General features: G+C 39.7%; 1 protein-coding gene and 1 long non-coding RNA gene across 2 annotated transcripts; one reads left to right on the forward strand and one right to left on the reverse strand.

Annotated features, from left to right (window-relative positions):
* The first annotated feature begins 1,637 nt into the window (after positions 1-1,637).
* Positions 1,638-8,717, forward strand: LOC137102343 (leucine-rich repeat-containing protein 4-like). The gene is made up of 9 exons (XM_067481777.1): positions 1,638-1,739; positions 1,965-2,276; positions 3,264-3,599; positions 3,780-3,884; positions 5,244-5,363; positions 5,784-5,864; positions 6,886-6,914; positions 7,227-7,295; positions 7,924-8,717. The coding sequence occupies exons 1-9, from the start codon at positions 1,676-1,678 to the stop codon at positions 8,047-8,049; spliced, it is 1,242 nt and encodes a 413-aa protein (XP_067337878.1). The 5' UTR covers positions 1,638-1,675; the 3' UTR covers positions 8,050-8,717.
* A 1,236-nt stretch (positions 8,718-9,953) lies between these two features.
* LOC137102046 (uncharacterized) lies at positions 9,954-10,847 on the reverse strand. Its single transcript, XR_010911171.1, has 3 exons — positions 10,590-10,847; positions 10,368-10,436; positions 9,954-10,075 (listed from the first exon to the last, which is right to left on the reverse strand). It is a non-coding gene; the product is annotated as an uncharacterized lncRNA (long non-coding RNA).
* Between the last annotated feature and the right edge of the window lie 4,771 nt (positions 10,848-15,618).

Genomic DNA, 15,618 nt, shown 5'->3' on the forward strand with positions numbered 1-15,618 from the left:
TGCACCACTGACTTAACCTACTTCTGCATGTTCTGGTAAGAACTGTAGGCTTCTATGCTAACAACAAGCACTGGATCACCAGGGACATCCAGGGTCTTCTGAACCAGAAGAAGAGGGCCTTCAAGGATGGTGACAAACAGGAGCTTAAGCATGTGAAGAGGGAACTCAGGGTCCAGTTCTGGGAGGTGAAGGAGCAGTACAGGAGGAAGCTGGAGCAGAAGTTGCAGAATAGCAGCATGAAGGAAGTGTGGAGAGAATGAACAAGTTAAACAACTTCTTTAACAGGTTTGACCATCCTCAACTGCACCCCCCACTCCCCTTTCTCTCTCTCTCTCTCCCCCCACAGGTACCAACTCCCAGCAAAGGCGGCCCATAGGAGCTAGAAGACCACCTACAGCACATCTTCAATCTGATACTGGAACAGGACAGGGTCCCCTCGGTAATGGAAAGAATCCTGCATCATCCCAGTCCTGAAGAAACCACGTCCTGGAGAGCTGAATGACCACAGGCTGGTTACTCTGATGTCACACATAACGAAGAACATGGAGCAGGTCCTGCTACAACACATGAGGCCACAGGTCTAACATGCCCTTGACCATCCAGCCTCTGCTCCCCAGAGTTAAACGGACATAGATGGGAGTGGGCCCACACCTGGTGGGATGGATGACACACTACCTGACTGGCAGACGTCAGTATGTGAGACTGGGGGACTGCAGGTCTGACACTGTGGTCAGCAATAGTGGAGCACAGCAGGGGACTGTGCTTTCTCCAGTCCTCGTCATCCTGTAGACGTTGGACTTCCAGCACAACTGGAGTCCTGCCACATGCAGTTCGCAGACAACACTGCTATTGTGGGCTGTATCAGGAGGAGGAGTAAATGGTATATGGTCTGCACTTGTATAGCACTTGTCTACCTATTGGCACTCAAAGCACTTTACACTGCTTCTTATTCACACTCACAACCACACACACACACACACACACACCGATGGGGGAGCTGCTATGCATGAACAGACCTGCTGCTGCTTGTGTGACATCGTGGGGACTTGATGCTCCAGGAAGCTAAAGACACTGATGTGTTAAAACCACTTCTGTTTATTTTATCATTGTTTGTGGCTAAAATGTGCAGAGTTCTGCTGCTGGTGTCACATTCTTAAGAAAAACCCTCAATCTATGGAAAAAATTACATCAGAGGTACAAAGAGGAACTAATAAGGTCTCAGACCTGTAACATGTCAACTTGATTTTTTTCCGTTTACAGGCAGTGAACATGTTAAACCACGAACATCAAGAGTTAAAAGCTGCAGTAATTCAAACATCTATCTCATCTTCACACCTTCAGTTCCTCTCTTCTATTTCTAATTAGGACAGTTTGTAGTGTTCTCTCTTCGCTGAGAATGAGGCAGTGAAATGCATCAAACATAAAAGTTATAATGTTTAAAATGTTTTCACTGATTTGACAGATATTCAACTAATATCATAAATGATATTAGTTTTGAATTTAATTTAATTTAAAAGTGGAGAGAAAGAACAAGCTGAGGTCAGGAAGAGGAAGTGATCTGTCAGTGGTCAGCTTTCAGGAAGTAAAGGGTGTTTTTGCCTTTCAAAAGAAAAAAGACTTCACAGACTTTGTCAGTTGAGAACAATAGCTCAACAAAGAGGAGACACAGAGAAACATGATGGTTGGATTCAGACAAATTCAAAAGTCTTTATTTCTGTTGCTGATGCTGCAGTTTACAGGTAAGAATTTTACCACAATCATTGAAAAAATGTATAAATATAACCAAGAGCACTTCATTAAGAATTCTTCCTTCTGCTGAGATGATATCATTTGGTTTGTAACTGGAACAATGTAGTTGACTAAAGATGAGACACAAACTTCTATTGTAACAATATTAACATCATAACATTATCATAGTTTTATATTTACATTATTTTGGACTTTTCTCTCTATTTTATCAACAGCAGTAAGTGGAGAGTTTTCCTCCTTTATTGTTGTCAGAGATGGAGACGATGTCACTTTACCTTGTGATAATGTGAGAGATGATCATGACAAATGTGACAGAACTACCTGGTTCTTCAATGCAGTGACACTGTTTGAACTTGGGAAGATTAAAACAGGATCCAACTCTAAATCACGCAGACTGAGTCTTACAGAGAACTGTTCTTTGGTTATAAAGAAGGTCACAGATGAAGATGCTGGTCGTTACACCTGCAGACAGACTAAACCAGAACAACAACAACAAGACTCTTTTGTTCATCTATCTGTCGTTTCCAGTGAGTATTTACATCCTAATGTTTTCAGATCAAACGGTTTTGTTGAAGTTGGCAGCAAAAAGCAGCAGGCTACATTCAGAAATGTTCAAAGTGGATAGAAAGAACCAAGGCCTCATTTCTGCAGTGTGCACAGCCTCTACGTGTTTAAGTGTTTATTAAAAAACATGCTACACAACCACAGAAACCACATGAACAGACCTGCAGCTACGTACATGTTCACCAGTGCTAATGTGGAGCTCGATGATCAGGAAGTGAAGGACGGTTCAGTCAGACTCCCATCAGTGTGTTAACCACAGGTGTTGATTTGGTCACTGTTTGGAGCTAAAAGCTGCAGAGCTCTGCTGTTGGTGTCACATTGTCACAGAACACTTCCCCCTCGTTTCTTAGAAAACTATTTTCAGACATACGACCAGCAGGTCTCATACAAGGACAATGTCTGTTTGTTCATGTGTCCTTTCAAACATCACCGTGAATCCTGTGTTCTTTTATTATCACTGTGGAAAGAGGTTTCATTCATGAAAACATGAGAATGAAGACAGCAAAATGTGTCATTAGTACAAATAACAAGTGAATACAATCAATAAATTAGCAGAGAGGAGAAATAGTGTGAAATCATTATGAGGAAGTGGCTCCTCGCTGGAACTACAGGCTTTATTCACCTCTGAAAAGAAAGAACTTCACAGACTTTGTTCACTGAGAGAGAGACAACAAGAGATTCATGATGTGAGACAAAGAGAAATGATGGTTGAGATCAGGTTAACATGTTAGTGATAGTGATGCTTTAGTTCACAGGTGAGGAGATAAAGAGAATATGAGTCACAGAAAAAGACTGAATAGAGTTTTATGTTAAATGAGAAAACAGATTTGTTTGTATCTGTTAGTTTAGTTGATGAAACACACAACTTCAGTTTTATCTAAATGAACCTCAGGTTATTAATATAATGTTCATGTTTATTCTTCTGATCATTTCTCTCTTTGTCTCAACAGCATCAACTGGATCATATTATTCCTCTGTCACTGTCAGAAAAGGAGATGATGCCATTTTACCTTGTGAAAATATGAGAGATGATCAGGAGAAATGTGACAGAACTACCTGGTTATTCAGTGATTCAGGAAACACAGCAGCAGTTTCACTGTTTGAACATGAAAAGATTAAAACAGAATCCAACTCTAAATCACACAGACTGAGTGTTATAGAGAACTGTTCTCTGGTTATAAAGAAGGTCACAGATGAAGATGTTGGACGTTACACCTGCAGACTGTTCAACGAATCAGGACAACAACAAGGTTCAGACTCTGTGGTTGATGTGTCTGTTGTTACCAGTGAGTATTTACATCCTGATGTTTTCAAATCAGACTTCATCATTACAATAAATATTATTGTAATGTTAATTTAATCTAATGTAATTTGATGGATTTGAAGTTTCAGTGTTACATCACTTGTTGTAAATGGTTTGCTGCAGATTGTATCACTTTCCATATTTTACTTTTATCCACTTTCAGGTGAAGATGCAATAACAACATCGAAATCAACAATTACTGAAACTACAGTCACAGTGACAAATAAAAAAACCACAACAAACAAGAGAAACCCAACAAAAGCAGAAGGTAGTGAATGAAAATTTGTCTTTCTTGTCTTCTGACATCTAAACTGTAAATGTCACTCTGACACTTGGATGTGGGTGGAGACATTGGTGTTTTTTCAGGAGGTGAGTTAAACTCTGAGTGAGATACCACAGTAACTTCGTCTGTGACACTAACCTGCTCACTGTCAGGTTTTCTTCTGTCTCCTTCTGTCACCTTCCTGTTGGTGGGTGACACAATGCATTTCCACATTCATACATTTCATGAAGCACAGATCAGAGAGAAATCATTTCACAAGCTAATGTAGGAAGATGAAGATAGAAATCTAAGTTGGTACCTTGTTAGTTTGTTTCCGACCTGTGTAATCAGCCTCGGTCTGTCAGTGAAAGAGAAAGGAAAAGCCAACACTGCCTTGTTTACAGTATGTACATCAGTGGTCCCAGGTTTTCCTCTTCCTCTTCTTCTCACATCTCTGACTGCTTCTGTTGAGGTCACAGCATCTCTGTTGGGTTGATGGGGCCACTCCAAAAGGTGGATTCTGGTGTCTCAGAAACCACAGTAGATTTACTTTAACATGTAGCATCATTGACATGCTGCATCAAGCAGCTTCTATCCTGTAGGACGCCTTGATAAACTTGGGAATTCATTTTCCCTCCACCATAGTCAGCTGTCCAGACCCAGAGGCAGCAAAGCAGCTACTAATCATGAGGCTCCGTCCACCGTCCTTCACTGTTGGAATGATGTTTCTATGTTAGTACACAGTTCTCTTTTTACATCATATCTACTGTGTTCTTCCCAAACAGTTGTACTTTGGCTTCCTCTGTAATCCTGCCATGGAAACTATGTCTGGATACTTGATGCATTCAATTTGTAAAATATTCATGTTGTCCACAATCATCATAAAGACGTTTAAGTCAAAAGTGAATGTTCTCTTCTCATGTTTGGTTAGTTGTCAGTCTGCAGCCTGGATTTTCATCCATGTTGATGCCACAGAGCTTCATTGTTTCTCCATTAAAAACACATCAGTCGGACACAAAGCTCCACTGGATGACATATTTCTTCATTTTGAAAACCACGACCCCTGTAATTATTGTCCACGTTCTTCAGAGTCTGTAATTCCTCCTTAAATGTTGCACATACACAGTTCACTGACTGAAATCCAAGGAATCAGCACATAGTGCCACCTTTGTTAAAAATAGAAAGGTCAGAAAGAAAAGACGTCACCATGTGGAACAGTGTCTGTTTTTGAACTTTTATTACACACATTTGTTTATTTTAAGAACTTAATGTTTAATATCTGATTATATTTTATAGCGTTTAATAAAGGAAACATGGAGTCTCACTGTGCACTTTGTTGCACCTGTTGATGTCGTATTTGTTCAGGTGAAGATGCAGCAACAACAAGAAAATCAAGTACAATGGAATCAACAACAATGATGGCAAACAATCTGACACCAACCAACTCATCACAGACGAACATCAGTGATTCCAAAACCAATCAAGGTATAAACTGAATCTCTCTCTGTGTCTCCAGTGAGTTTGGGGAAGTCAGATTTTTTTTAAATGAGTTGGCAAAACACTGAAGCACAAGTTGCTCCCAGTGGGTCACGTGAGCACCGTGCACGGCAGCCATCTCCATCCGTGTGTGAGTGAATGAGAAGCAACATTGTAAAGTGCTTTGGATTAATGCAGTATTTAACCGTCCATCCACCATTTTACATCACTGCTCAGAATATTGCTTAAAAACTTTCTGCTTAACCCATAAAAGAAGTGAAAAGTGAATTTGTTTTGGACATTTGCTGGACTGAATTTGCTCTGATTGTTTTCTTGACGTATATGATATTTTTGAACTGTCGACCTGCTTGTGTGAACCCTGTCTTTGCTCACAGATCGAGTTTAACTTTTTATAAATTCTCTTTCCAGTTTGGCTTCTGTGGATCGTTATTGTTACTGTGAGTTTGGCAGTGCTCCTAATAACTGTTGTTGTATGGAAGAAAACTAAAGGTGAGAAAGAGCTGAAACCAGGTTTTTCTATGAGCCACGTGTTTGATCAGTTTATAAAAACAGAACATGGAAAAATGACAATTTGAAACTGAAAACTCATGTTGAAACTATAAATAAATAACACAACCAAACTAAAAGAATATTAGTTTAATATTAGTGTTTCAATTCAAATGTAACTTAAATTGTTTTTACATGTAAACAAAAATACCAAAATACATTCACTTATTTTTTTTTTTTATAGTTTCAAATTGATATTTTTTCACCTTTTTTGCAAGGGTACAGATATTGTTTTGTCAGGATTATGTTCTCGTGAGGTTGTGGAAATTGACAACATATTGGTTTTTGGGAAATTTCTGACTAATAATTTTCCTGCACCACGTATTTAGGCGATGAGGATATGACACACTGTGATGTAGAGGCATCAAAAATACTCCTGCAAAGATGAACATCACCTGATAAAGCTAAATTGATAATCAGGTTCTTTCTCACGAACATGATTAAAGCCAAGATAATATTTAACGGGGGCTGGTATGTACATAATGATGCTGCTTGATATTCAGTGTTGAAGGCCTGACACAGGAGAGGAGCTGACTGAGTGCATTAAAAGCTAATAGGGCTCAAAAACGTCCAGGGCCCAGAAGTGAATAAAGTACTACATTATTTCACTTAAGTACAAGTAGTGTTACTGTGGTTATATTGTACTTAGGTACAAATAAAATTAAACATTTACTTAAGTTAAACTAATGTGAGTAAACATCACTAGTAACTAGGACTTTATTTGTCCTCTAGGACATTTTTCAGACGATGCAAAAAGTACAGGAGCCTTTAAGAAAAACAATGTATCAAGTTTTTGTTTACAAACATGTTTTTTATGGAATAAAAATAATAATAATAATAATAATAAAAAATATTGATGCCATTTCAGCTGACAGATAATAACACATAATAACAACACATGGCCCCATTTGCCTCTATACATGTTCAGTGTGGAAGGTAACTGGCTTCTCTTGTGTCTTTTCAGGGAAGAAAACACCAAAGAATGAAAATGTGGTGAGTTTTAAAACTTAAACATTTAAAGCATTTTACAATTGTGATTTTGTTTTTTTGTTTTTTAAATCAAAGTACTGTTTCTAGTTTTTCTTCCTCACTGTAGACTTTAGAGTTAAGTGTCTGCAGCAGTGAGGCTCAATGGATTGGTTGTGGAGGATTCATTTAAAAACTGAATTTAAAAAAAAAAGAACATCATATAAAACCCGTAATATCCATTTTCAAAAGTGCCAAAGAGTTTGAATTTTCAAAGTTGCTATGGAGGAAAGATAATCCACATGTTACTGAGCAGCTGTTGTCGTCTTCCCTGTGTAGACTGATCCTGAAGATGGAGTTTGCTACGCCTCCATCAGCTACAGCAAAAAAAAGAAAAGTAAAGCCCAGGTAAGCGATCTACTTATTATATTATTATAAAAGTGATGTTAATTATTAAAGAAATAGTTTGTACTTGGGGCAAAACAACAAGACGACTGGACAGATCGAGTAGAAGGTGAATCATGAATAGAACAGCTTAGGTTACAGAAGACGAAAGAATCTTTGATACAAACACCAGGTGAGTGTGTAGAATAGATGATCACAGGGACACAGCAGATATTCAGTTTTTATTCAGTTTAGTCGCTAAACAAAGGCTGGAGGCCTGGTCACTGTGGCAGAGACGGACACAGGGAAACACGTGAGTCTTAATGTCTTTCTTAAGTAGATCTTTAGTGGAGGTATCCAGATATCAGCAGGCAGATTTGAGGTCAGTGAGCAGGTGAGGGGTTCAGTAACCAGACAGGAAGTCAAACAAAGCAGGTCAGAGCAGAGACTCATATCAAGTTCATAAAAGAAACCCAATCTTACAGGAGCTCCAGCTTCAGACTAACTTACTGTAACCAGCAGATCAAAGCTGCAGCTATTCTAAACAGTGCAGTTGTTCAATCTTAGCCACATCTGGACACTTACAGCTTCTTTCAGGTTATGTCAAGTTTATGTGTTTGTAAATCAATTATCGTGGTTTTTTTTCTTTCAGAGTCGAGGTAATAATGATGAAGGTGATACAGTGACCTACAGCACTGTGAAAGCTTCCTCTTCCTCTGGTGGAGTCTCCACTGATCCCACAGTCACCTATGCAGCCATCAACAAACCAAAGAAATAAGGTGTTTCTCACTGAATACATCTTATATTTGTGGCCATATTGTTGCTGTTAGCAGTAATATGTCAATGTTAACAATAATTCAGTATAATTGATGACCAAGCAACCAAGGTCTGTAACTGTTGTGGAAAATGGCGCCATCTTGTGATCTATGCTGTTCAAATTTGGTGGAGATGAAAAAGAGATGGCAGAGGACAGGCAGCACTGCTCTACTGAGCTGCCACGGCAGCAGCAGTGAAAACACAGAGTCCAAAAAACAAAACCACAGTGTGACGTCACTGTCACTTTCTCGATGGGCAGAGCTCTTGTTGTGTGTTTCATTCTATGGTACATTGTTCAAAATAATTTGCTTATTGCTTCTGTACTGTTCTTTTAATACTGTGTCTCCACACAGTGGAATGGAAATTTTGTTTTGTATGATTAATTTTTGTCTTTTATTCTAATGCATTTACCCTGATTTCTGCCATTTCTGTTTTTAATGAATTAGATTCTATTACTCGTATCTATTATTTGTATTAGTATTATTGATGTTACCACAGACATAACCTCCTTGGTGAAGGCAAATGTTTTTAAAACCTTTATTCAGTTGGACTGAAGTGATTATAGTTATTACAAGTTGATCACTGCTTGCTGACACATTTGATTTGTATCAAACCTGATCATGTAAAGAAATAAAGGCTTTCAGTCAGTCTCAGTCTTTCCATGTTGGTCTTGGTGGTACATGGTGGTACATGGTGGTCCTGTAGCTGACTGTGTCGCCTGAAGTTATCAACCTTTTTCTGCCTGCTCCACCTAAATCCCTGGTACCTTGAGTTTGATCTGACTGTCTGATTCTCTGAAACTCAGTGATGTGTAAATGAAGTGAACGAGTACTGAACCACTTCATCCAGTGCCTGGAAAATGGAAATGTGTTCATTTAAAGTTTGATTTCAGTGACATCTAGTGGTTAAACAGGGGACAGCAAAACAATGTTCTAATATGTGATGAGTGTAACTATAGGGTTGATTGATTGGACAGTAGATTTTATAAACCTGTGCAGGTTAGTAGCTGGGAGAAGACGTGCTTGGGGAAACAGAGGATGTGTTAGGATCGTACGCTGTGCTTGTGTAACTAGGGCAGGGTGCAATTATGAACGTGGGATGGAAATTCAAAGATTTTTATTGAGAAACTATTTTTTCTCCCACTGTTTTTGAACTGGGATAGTTTCTTTTCTTGCTGACAAAGCACTGTATGGACTGGTTTGAACCAGTCACGTGATTCACTTGGGGGACGTCATCGGTCCCGTGTCTTTTTCCGCCCCAAGACAAGCTTTGAAGCAGTGCTTCGAGTTTGAAGCTTGTATCGGAGCATCGGTGTCAGACTGGGGTTTTCCTATGTCTGGAACATCGAGTCATTCATAACCAGTCATGAAGTGTGTTGCCCCCAGTTCACTCATTCGTCAGGTGTGAGACTAGAAATCTGATAGTTGGTGGAAACGGTCGTTATGTGTAAACTGCCCAGTCTTTGTCCGTCCTTAGTTGTGTCCTCGGCTTTAGAGGAACCAAACAGATGTGAGGATTTGTCTGCATAAAAACAAACAAATGCGGCAGCTCAGGTGACGTTCAGTTTAGTTTAACATTAATATACAAAACAGCATTTCAATGAAAGCTGCTTCACTAAACAAGGTAATATTTCACAGTAGATTTCAGAAATTCTGGATATAACCAGAAAATATCATTTAGTTAAATGGTTGAGAGGTTAGCAAAGAATATTACCTTTAAATTTTAAAAAAGCTAGAAATTAATAACATCATCATGCCTATAATAACTTGTCCAATTTAATCTCTCTGATCCTAAAAAAAAAAAATAAAAAATAAATAAATAAAAACATCAAGCAACTGTCGTACAATGGTGTAAATTCAATAAGAAACACCTTCTGTATTTGGGAAGTTGATGGTAGCGTAGGGGTGTGAGAGATCAGTCAAGTCTGATGAAGAGGAAACATTCAGTATTCTGTAGGGTCCAGGTCCATTCACAGTTTCTTCCTGACCCTGAAAGAAAAAAGTACAACACGTCATGTACTTGCATTTACACTCGAGTTCCGACTGTTCTGATTGTGCTGAAAAAGACCACGTAAAATGTTTCCCCCAGCTCACTGAAGGTGGTGCAGCTGTGCTGGAAAAGCAACAATCTCACAGAAATAAAGACCATAGTTACCATAAAAACCAAAGCAAATATCAGTGATTGACAGCCTGACAAAATAATTTAGCAAATGAGTTGGAATTGATGATTTTCTTTTCTCGATTCATCACCATGACTTGTGTAACCTAGCAGTCATCTTACCGAGGCTTTACGCTTGCTTTTGTTGGCGTAGCTGATGTGGTCATAGCAAACAGCATCTTCAGGCCCAGACTACAAACATAAGATCGTGACTGCTCAGAAAATGTGGATTTATACAACAATAATTTGTATTTGAAGAAAAAAAACTGCAGGAACATCTGAGAGAAAAGTACAAACATAACCATTACAGTAACTGTAATGTAGTAGTGCAGGGTGTAAGCTCACCATCCTCTGACTGGTCTCTGACTGAGTCACTGCAGGGTTTAATTTCAGCACCTGGCAAAACCAGTTTTATGACATTTAGTCAGCTGGACCCAACACAAGCTACATATTTGCTGCAAAACACTGTTTGTAAGTAAATATAATGTGATGGATGTGTAGAGAAACAACTTGTTAAGCTAATTGTGCTAAGCTAATGTTAAGCTAACTGTGAAGGCTGATGTTTGTGGCGTTATTACATTTATGTCCTTATGTCCATTTATGTAAACGCAAAGATTGATAAAATCAGAACTCACCGCATTCTCATAAATTAATATTTTGGGGTCTGAAAAGAAAAAAGAGTTTTTCATCAAAAATTTTCATCAAAACTGTTTGTTTTAATTCCTTCTCACCTTTAGTTTTCTTCCATCTGATGAGGACAGCAACTATTATTAATATTATTAATAAAAGTGCTGCTAAAACTATGATCCACACAGGCCAAGCTGGAAAGAGAATTTAAACATGAAACACACCTTTATAAAATCTGGTTTGAAACAAACAAAAGTAAAACAGTTTTACCAAAAAACACAAAATACAAGCATATGTCCAAACAACCCTGTCTGTTCCATACAACTAAACTGTTAACGTGATTATGTTTTACATAACAAGTGAAGCGGTATGTTACCATACAACATATTTTATGAATAAAGCAAAGTCTTCTTCTTTTCCTTTGGGCTGTTTCCTTTCAGGTGTCTCCACAGCAAATCATGTGCCTCCATCTAACCCTGTCCTCTGCATCCTCTTCACTCAAACTCCAACCTCAACCTCAATGATAATGACTGGGAGAAACTGGGTCTTAAGACTATACAGTCTTTACACAGAACACAGTTCTCAGACTGACACTGACCCAGACCAACTCCTACCAGTCATCACAACCATCAAATCCTAATTGTCTCTTCAGCCATGCGCCTCCCATAAAGACAAACTTGCATTCAATTATTAATTACTGGTCAAGTTTTCCGTATGAAATTAGGAACTTAGGCCGGCAGAATATGAACAAAGCAACAAAACCAAGGGAAGACGAACAGGGACCGAGCTGAGGGAACTGGAAGAGCTAAATATGAGCAAGAGCAACAGAACTAAGAGATAAACATGAACACGCGCCAAAGAAAACCAGACAAGCTCGACTAAAGCTATAAGGTAACACAGAGTGAACATAAGGACGTAACCAGGACTGAGTGTTCAACCAACCAAGAATACGCACGTACAGAAAAAGACACGGGATGACAATAACTAAAGGGTGCTCACACTCAGGCCCGTGAGGAAAATACTCAGGATATTAAACAGGGTTTACATGCAGACAACAGTAAAGCAATAACCCAAAAAGTCAAACGTGCACAGGGAAGAATATGGAAGGATCTGGCAGGGAACTGTGATTAAAACTGTTTGTGGTTTGTAGTTCCCTCTCTAAAACCCACATAGAGACCACAGCAACTCAGACATGAATGAACTCTTCACTTCCTGTTCTCTCACAAGCTGTTTGTACTGGAAACATAGAAATAGCTGCAAAATGTAAAAAACGGCAGCAGCTCAGGCTACAATTTAGATTTAGCATGAATCCAAAATATTCTCAGACATCATGAAAAGACTAAAGATTCATCTGTGCAGTGAACACAACATTTGTCATTTTATGGCAAAGAAAAAACTGCATAATAGAAATATTATCTAAAAAAGTATTTTAAAATTACATCAACATTGTGAAGACAGTGTAACTGCCTCAACTTTATGCACATGTCTGTAACTCAGTGAAAACTATTAACACTTGATGAGTGAATAAAATGAGTGTTAACAAAGATGTATACGGTTCAAGGAACGTTAATCATAGAGATGTAAATGCATAAGTGCATAAGTTGAGTCACATTTATCACCATCACATGTGGTGTCACAGAGTCAATCTGGCTGCAGTCAGGACATCAGAATCATCACACACTACATCAATTAGAGTTACATGTAATTGTAAAGAAAGAAGGTGGAGAAAGAAGATGAAGGTGATACAGTGACCTACAGCTCTGTGAAAGCTTCCTCACTGATCCCACAATCCTCTATGCAGCCAACAACAAACCAAACATATAATAAGTTTCAAAAATTCCTAAAATTGCATTAATTAGACAATTTTTTGAATTGTAAAGTTTAATATTTTAACAGTAGTTAAAACCTTTTATTGGCTTAATTGTGACATCAGTTGTATGAAGGTACTGCTGCACTTCCTGTGCTGTGGTTGGTTGGTTTTCTGGTGCACGTTTCACTGCTGACTGGATCATTAAATGGCAACAATAATGGATTAGAATTTTAATTAGATTATGAAAATATTCTTTCTGGAAAAAAGTGGCAGCACATCTTTTTAGTTCACTCCGGCAGCATCCGGATACACACCTAACGCAAACTTTTACAAGATATTAACAATAATTCATTATAACAAGTAGCTTTGCAACAATTGTCTCACTCTTGGTTTTGTTTTTTCTAGCCTTACTTCCTGTCCCTGGCTTTTATTTTGTAACACCTCATCCCCACTTACCGTCTTTAGTCCTTTTGGTCTTTTTACCCCCCTCATTAGTCCTGATTAGTCCTCTCTCTCTCTCTCTATGGACTGTGAGCCTACTTATTCTTGGTCTAAAGAGACTTTTGTTGCTGCAGACTTGTTTGCTTCCCTGCCTGCTCGTTAACCATGTGTTTGTTGGAGTCTGGTTGCCCTTGTTTTGGTCTTAGGTTTGGTTCTGTTTGCCACTTTTCTATATTTGGGGGAAACAAAAGCAAACAGTCATAATTGATCTGGTTGGTTGAGGTGCTCTTTCAATCATTTCACAGAATCTATTTTGCTATTGTCTTTGGGGACGATGCATTTTGGGCTTTAGGGGACATTTACATTGTAATACCGTGAGTGGCCACTAGGAAACAGTGGCTCAATGACTTGATGCAGCATCCAGCTAGCTGGGGCTCTTAAATGGAAGTGGGGACAATGTACCCCTCCAGTACATGCAGGGACTCCAGAGACTGCTGGTTGGCCTGATGGAGCTGGTGTAGACAACCACAGCTTAGATGATCCTGGGTTAAAGCAGAGTTCTGGGTCAGAGAAAACTGGTCACAGGTCTCACAGGAAGATGAATGATCTGCACTGCTGTGTGTGTCCTTGTGTGTGTGTGTGTCTGTGTGTCCCCATGTGTGTATGTGCGTGAATCCCTGTGCATATATGTAAGTCCCCGTGCATGTGTGCTTGTCCCCGTGTGTGTGTGTACATATCTGTGTGCGTGTCCCCGTGTGAAAGAAGCCCACACAAGCCTGGGGAGAACATGCAAACTCCACACAGAAAGGGTAGATGTGACCTGCAACCTTCTAGCTGTGAGGTGGCCGCGCTCACCATTTCACCATGGTGCTGCCCATTTATTCTTTATTACGCTCTTTATCTGCCATTTACCAAAGTGATGCTTTCTGTTTATTGATTATTTTTACCCAAATCCATCATTTCTGTGCTACTGTAAATTATTTAATTTTGTCTGTACATAACAGGCAGAAAAACTAAAACACTGAACTCATGACAACTGACAGAATCTTCTTGGTGAAGGTAAAGAGACAAAAGTGCCTGTTGGCTGGAAGCTTTTTATTAACAAGCTCAGCTCAGACTTTTTCGGGTCCAACTGAACACGTTTGTGGTTCATGGTCGACATCTGTAACCTCTAAGCTTTTATACATGTCACCAGAGGGTGGCACCAGAGATTAGGCCTGTCAGCCTAAACTACACAGGCCAGTGGTGCTCAAACCAGGTCTAAACTACACTAAACTATCCCTGCACCACCCACTGCTGATTACCTGGATCAGGTGTGATCAGTCAGTGATCAGTGGGTGGTGCAGGGACAACTGAACCACAAGCAGGGCTGCTATATAAAGCTACTGTAGCTTCAAAGGTGCAGTGTATAAGATATTGTGACATCTAGTGGTGTGTTTAGGGATTGGAACCATCTCAAACCCTGGTGGGGAAGCCCCTCCCTGTACCAGCTGTACCAGCTCAGCAGTGCATACATACATCCGTGGATGCAGTGGGACACGTCATCAGTGATGTTTCCTGGGATCCTCGTTGGTTTTGGGTCTCACACCATCAGACTCCCTCCCTCAGGCAAAACCTTGATCACTTGATCACTTGTGTCCCAGCAGCTTTGGTCCACTTTTTGGACCTTCTAATTTAGATCCACATGGAGGCTGTCTTTGTGGCTTCTGTGGTGGACTTAAAGACTGTCCTCTTTGCAGCTCCTGTGATACAGAGCAGGGTCTTGCACAGCAAAACCTCTGCATCACACCTCAGTGGGCTCACAGCAAGCCTTAGATCCCCTCCCCCACCAATTCTCTTCTAACATGCTTCTTCCATGCAGTCCTCCTGACAGATCTACCAGGAGGACCTGCTTCCAAGAAGCAGATGTCAGCACCATGTCTGGTCTCAAAGAGGTCGATGTTATGAAGTCTGGGAACTTGAGCTGCCTGCCTCAGGTCAACCTGCAGTCTGGCTGATGGTGTTGGCTGTGGCTGCTCTCCAGCACTTACAAAGGCAATGTTCCTCTGGCTTTTGTCCACTGCACTGGAAACGGCCTCTGACACAGACCTCAGGACTCAGAACAGGTCTCTTTTTCTTTCTTGAACTCAAATACACACACACAGACCACAACACTGTACCTCGGACCACACTACGCTGCAAACCTGCCCTGTTTAACTCTTCACTACCTGTTCTCTCATCTCGAGCAGTAAACCTGAGCACATCTGAAGGGTTTACAGTACAAACACACACACACACCTTCATTTTTACCTGTTTGGCACAAATAAAGTTTTGCAGATGTACTGTAAAAAACATGAACAGACCTGCTGCACATGTTTAACTTCAACTCCAGGAAACTAGAGAGAGTTCAGTGAAACACTCATTTCATGTTAACCACTTGTATTTCTGCTCTTCATTCTGTCATCTTCAGTCTACAATCTAATTTTTATCCTCATGATGTAATTTCCCCTGTGGCTG

Source organism: Channa argus, chromosome 17, assembly GCF_033026475.1.
Source record: "Channa argus isolate prfri chromosome 17, Channa argus male v1.0, whole genome shotgun sequence".
Lineage (NCBI taxonomy): Eukaryota > Metazoa > Chordata > Actinopteri > Anabantiformes > Channidae > Channa > Channa argus.

What these genes read in the sequence shown, in the direction of transcription:
- LOC137102343 (XM_067481777.1), top strand. Translation starts at nt 1,676, where the DNA reads ATGATGGTTGGATTCAGACAAATTCAAAAGTCTTTATTTCTGTTGCTG. An exon ending in GCTGATGCTGCAGTTTACAG is followed by an intron (nt 1,740 to 1,964) that starts GTAAGAATTTTA and finishes TTTTATCAACAG; the next exon opens with CAGTAAGTGGAGAGTTTTCC. An exon ending in CACCAAAGAATGAAAATGTG is followed by an intron (nt 6,915 to 7,226) that starts GTGAGTTTTAAA and finishes TTCCCTGTGTAG; the next exon opens with ACTGATCCTGAAGATGGAGT.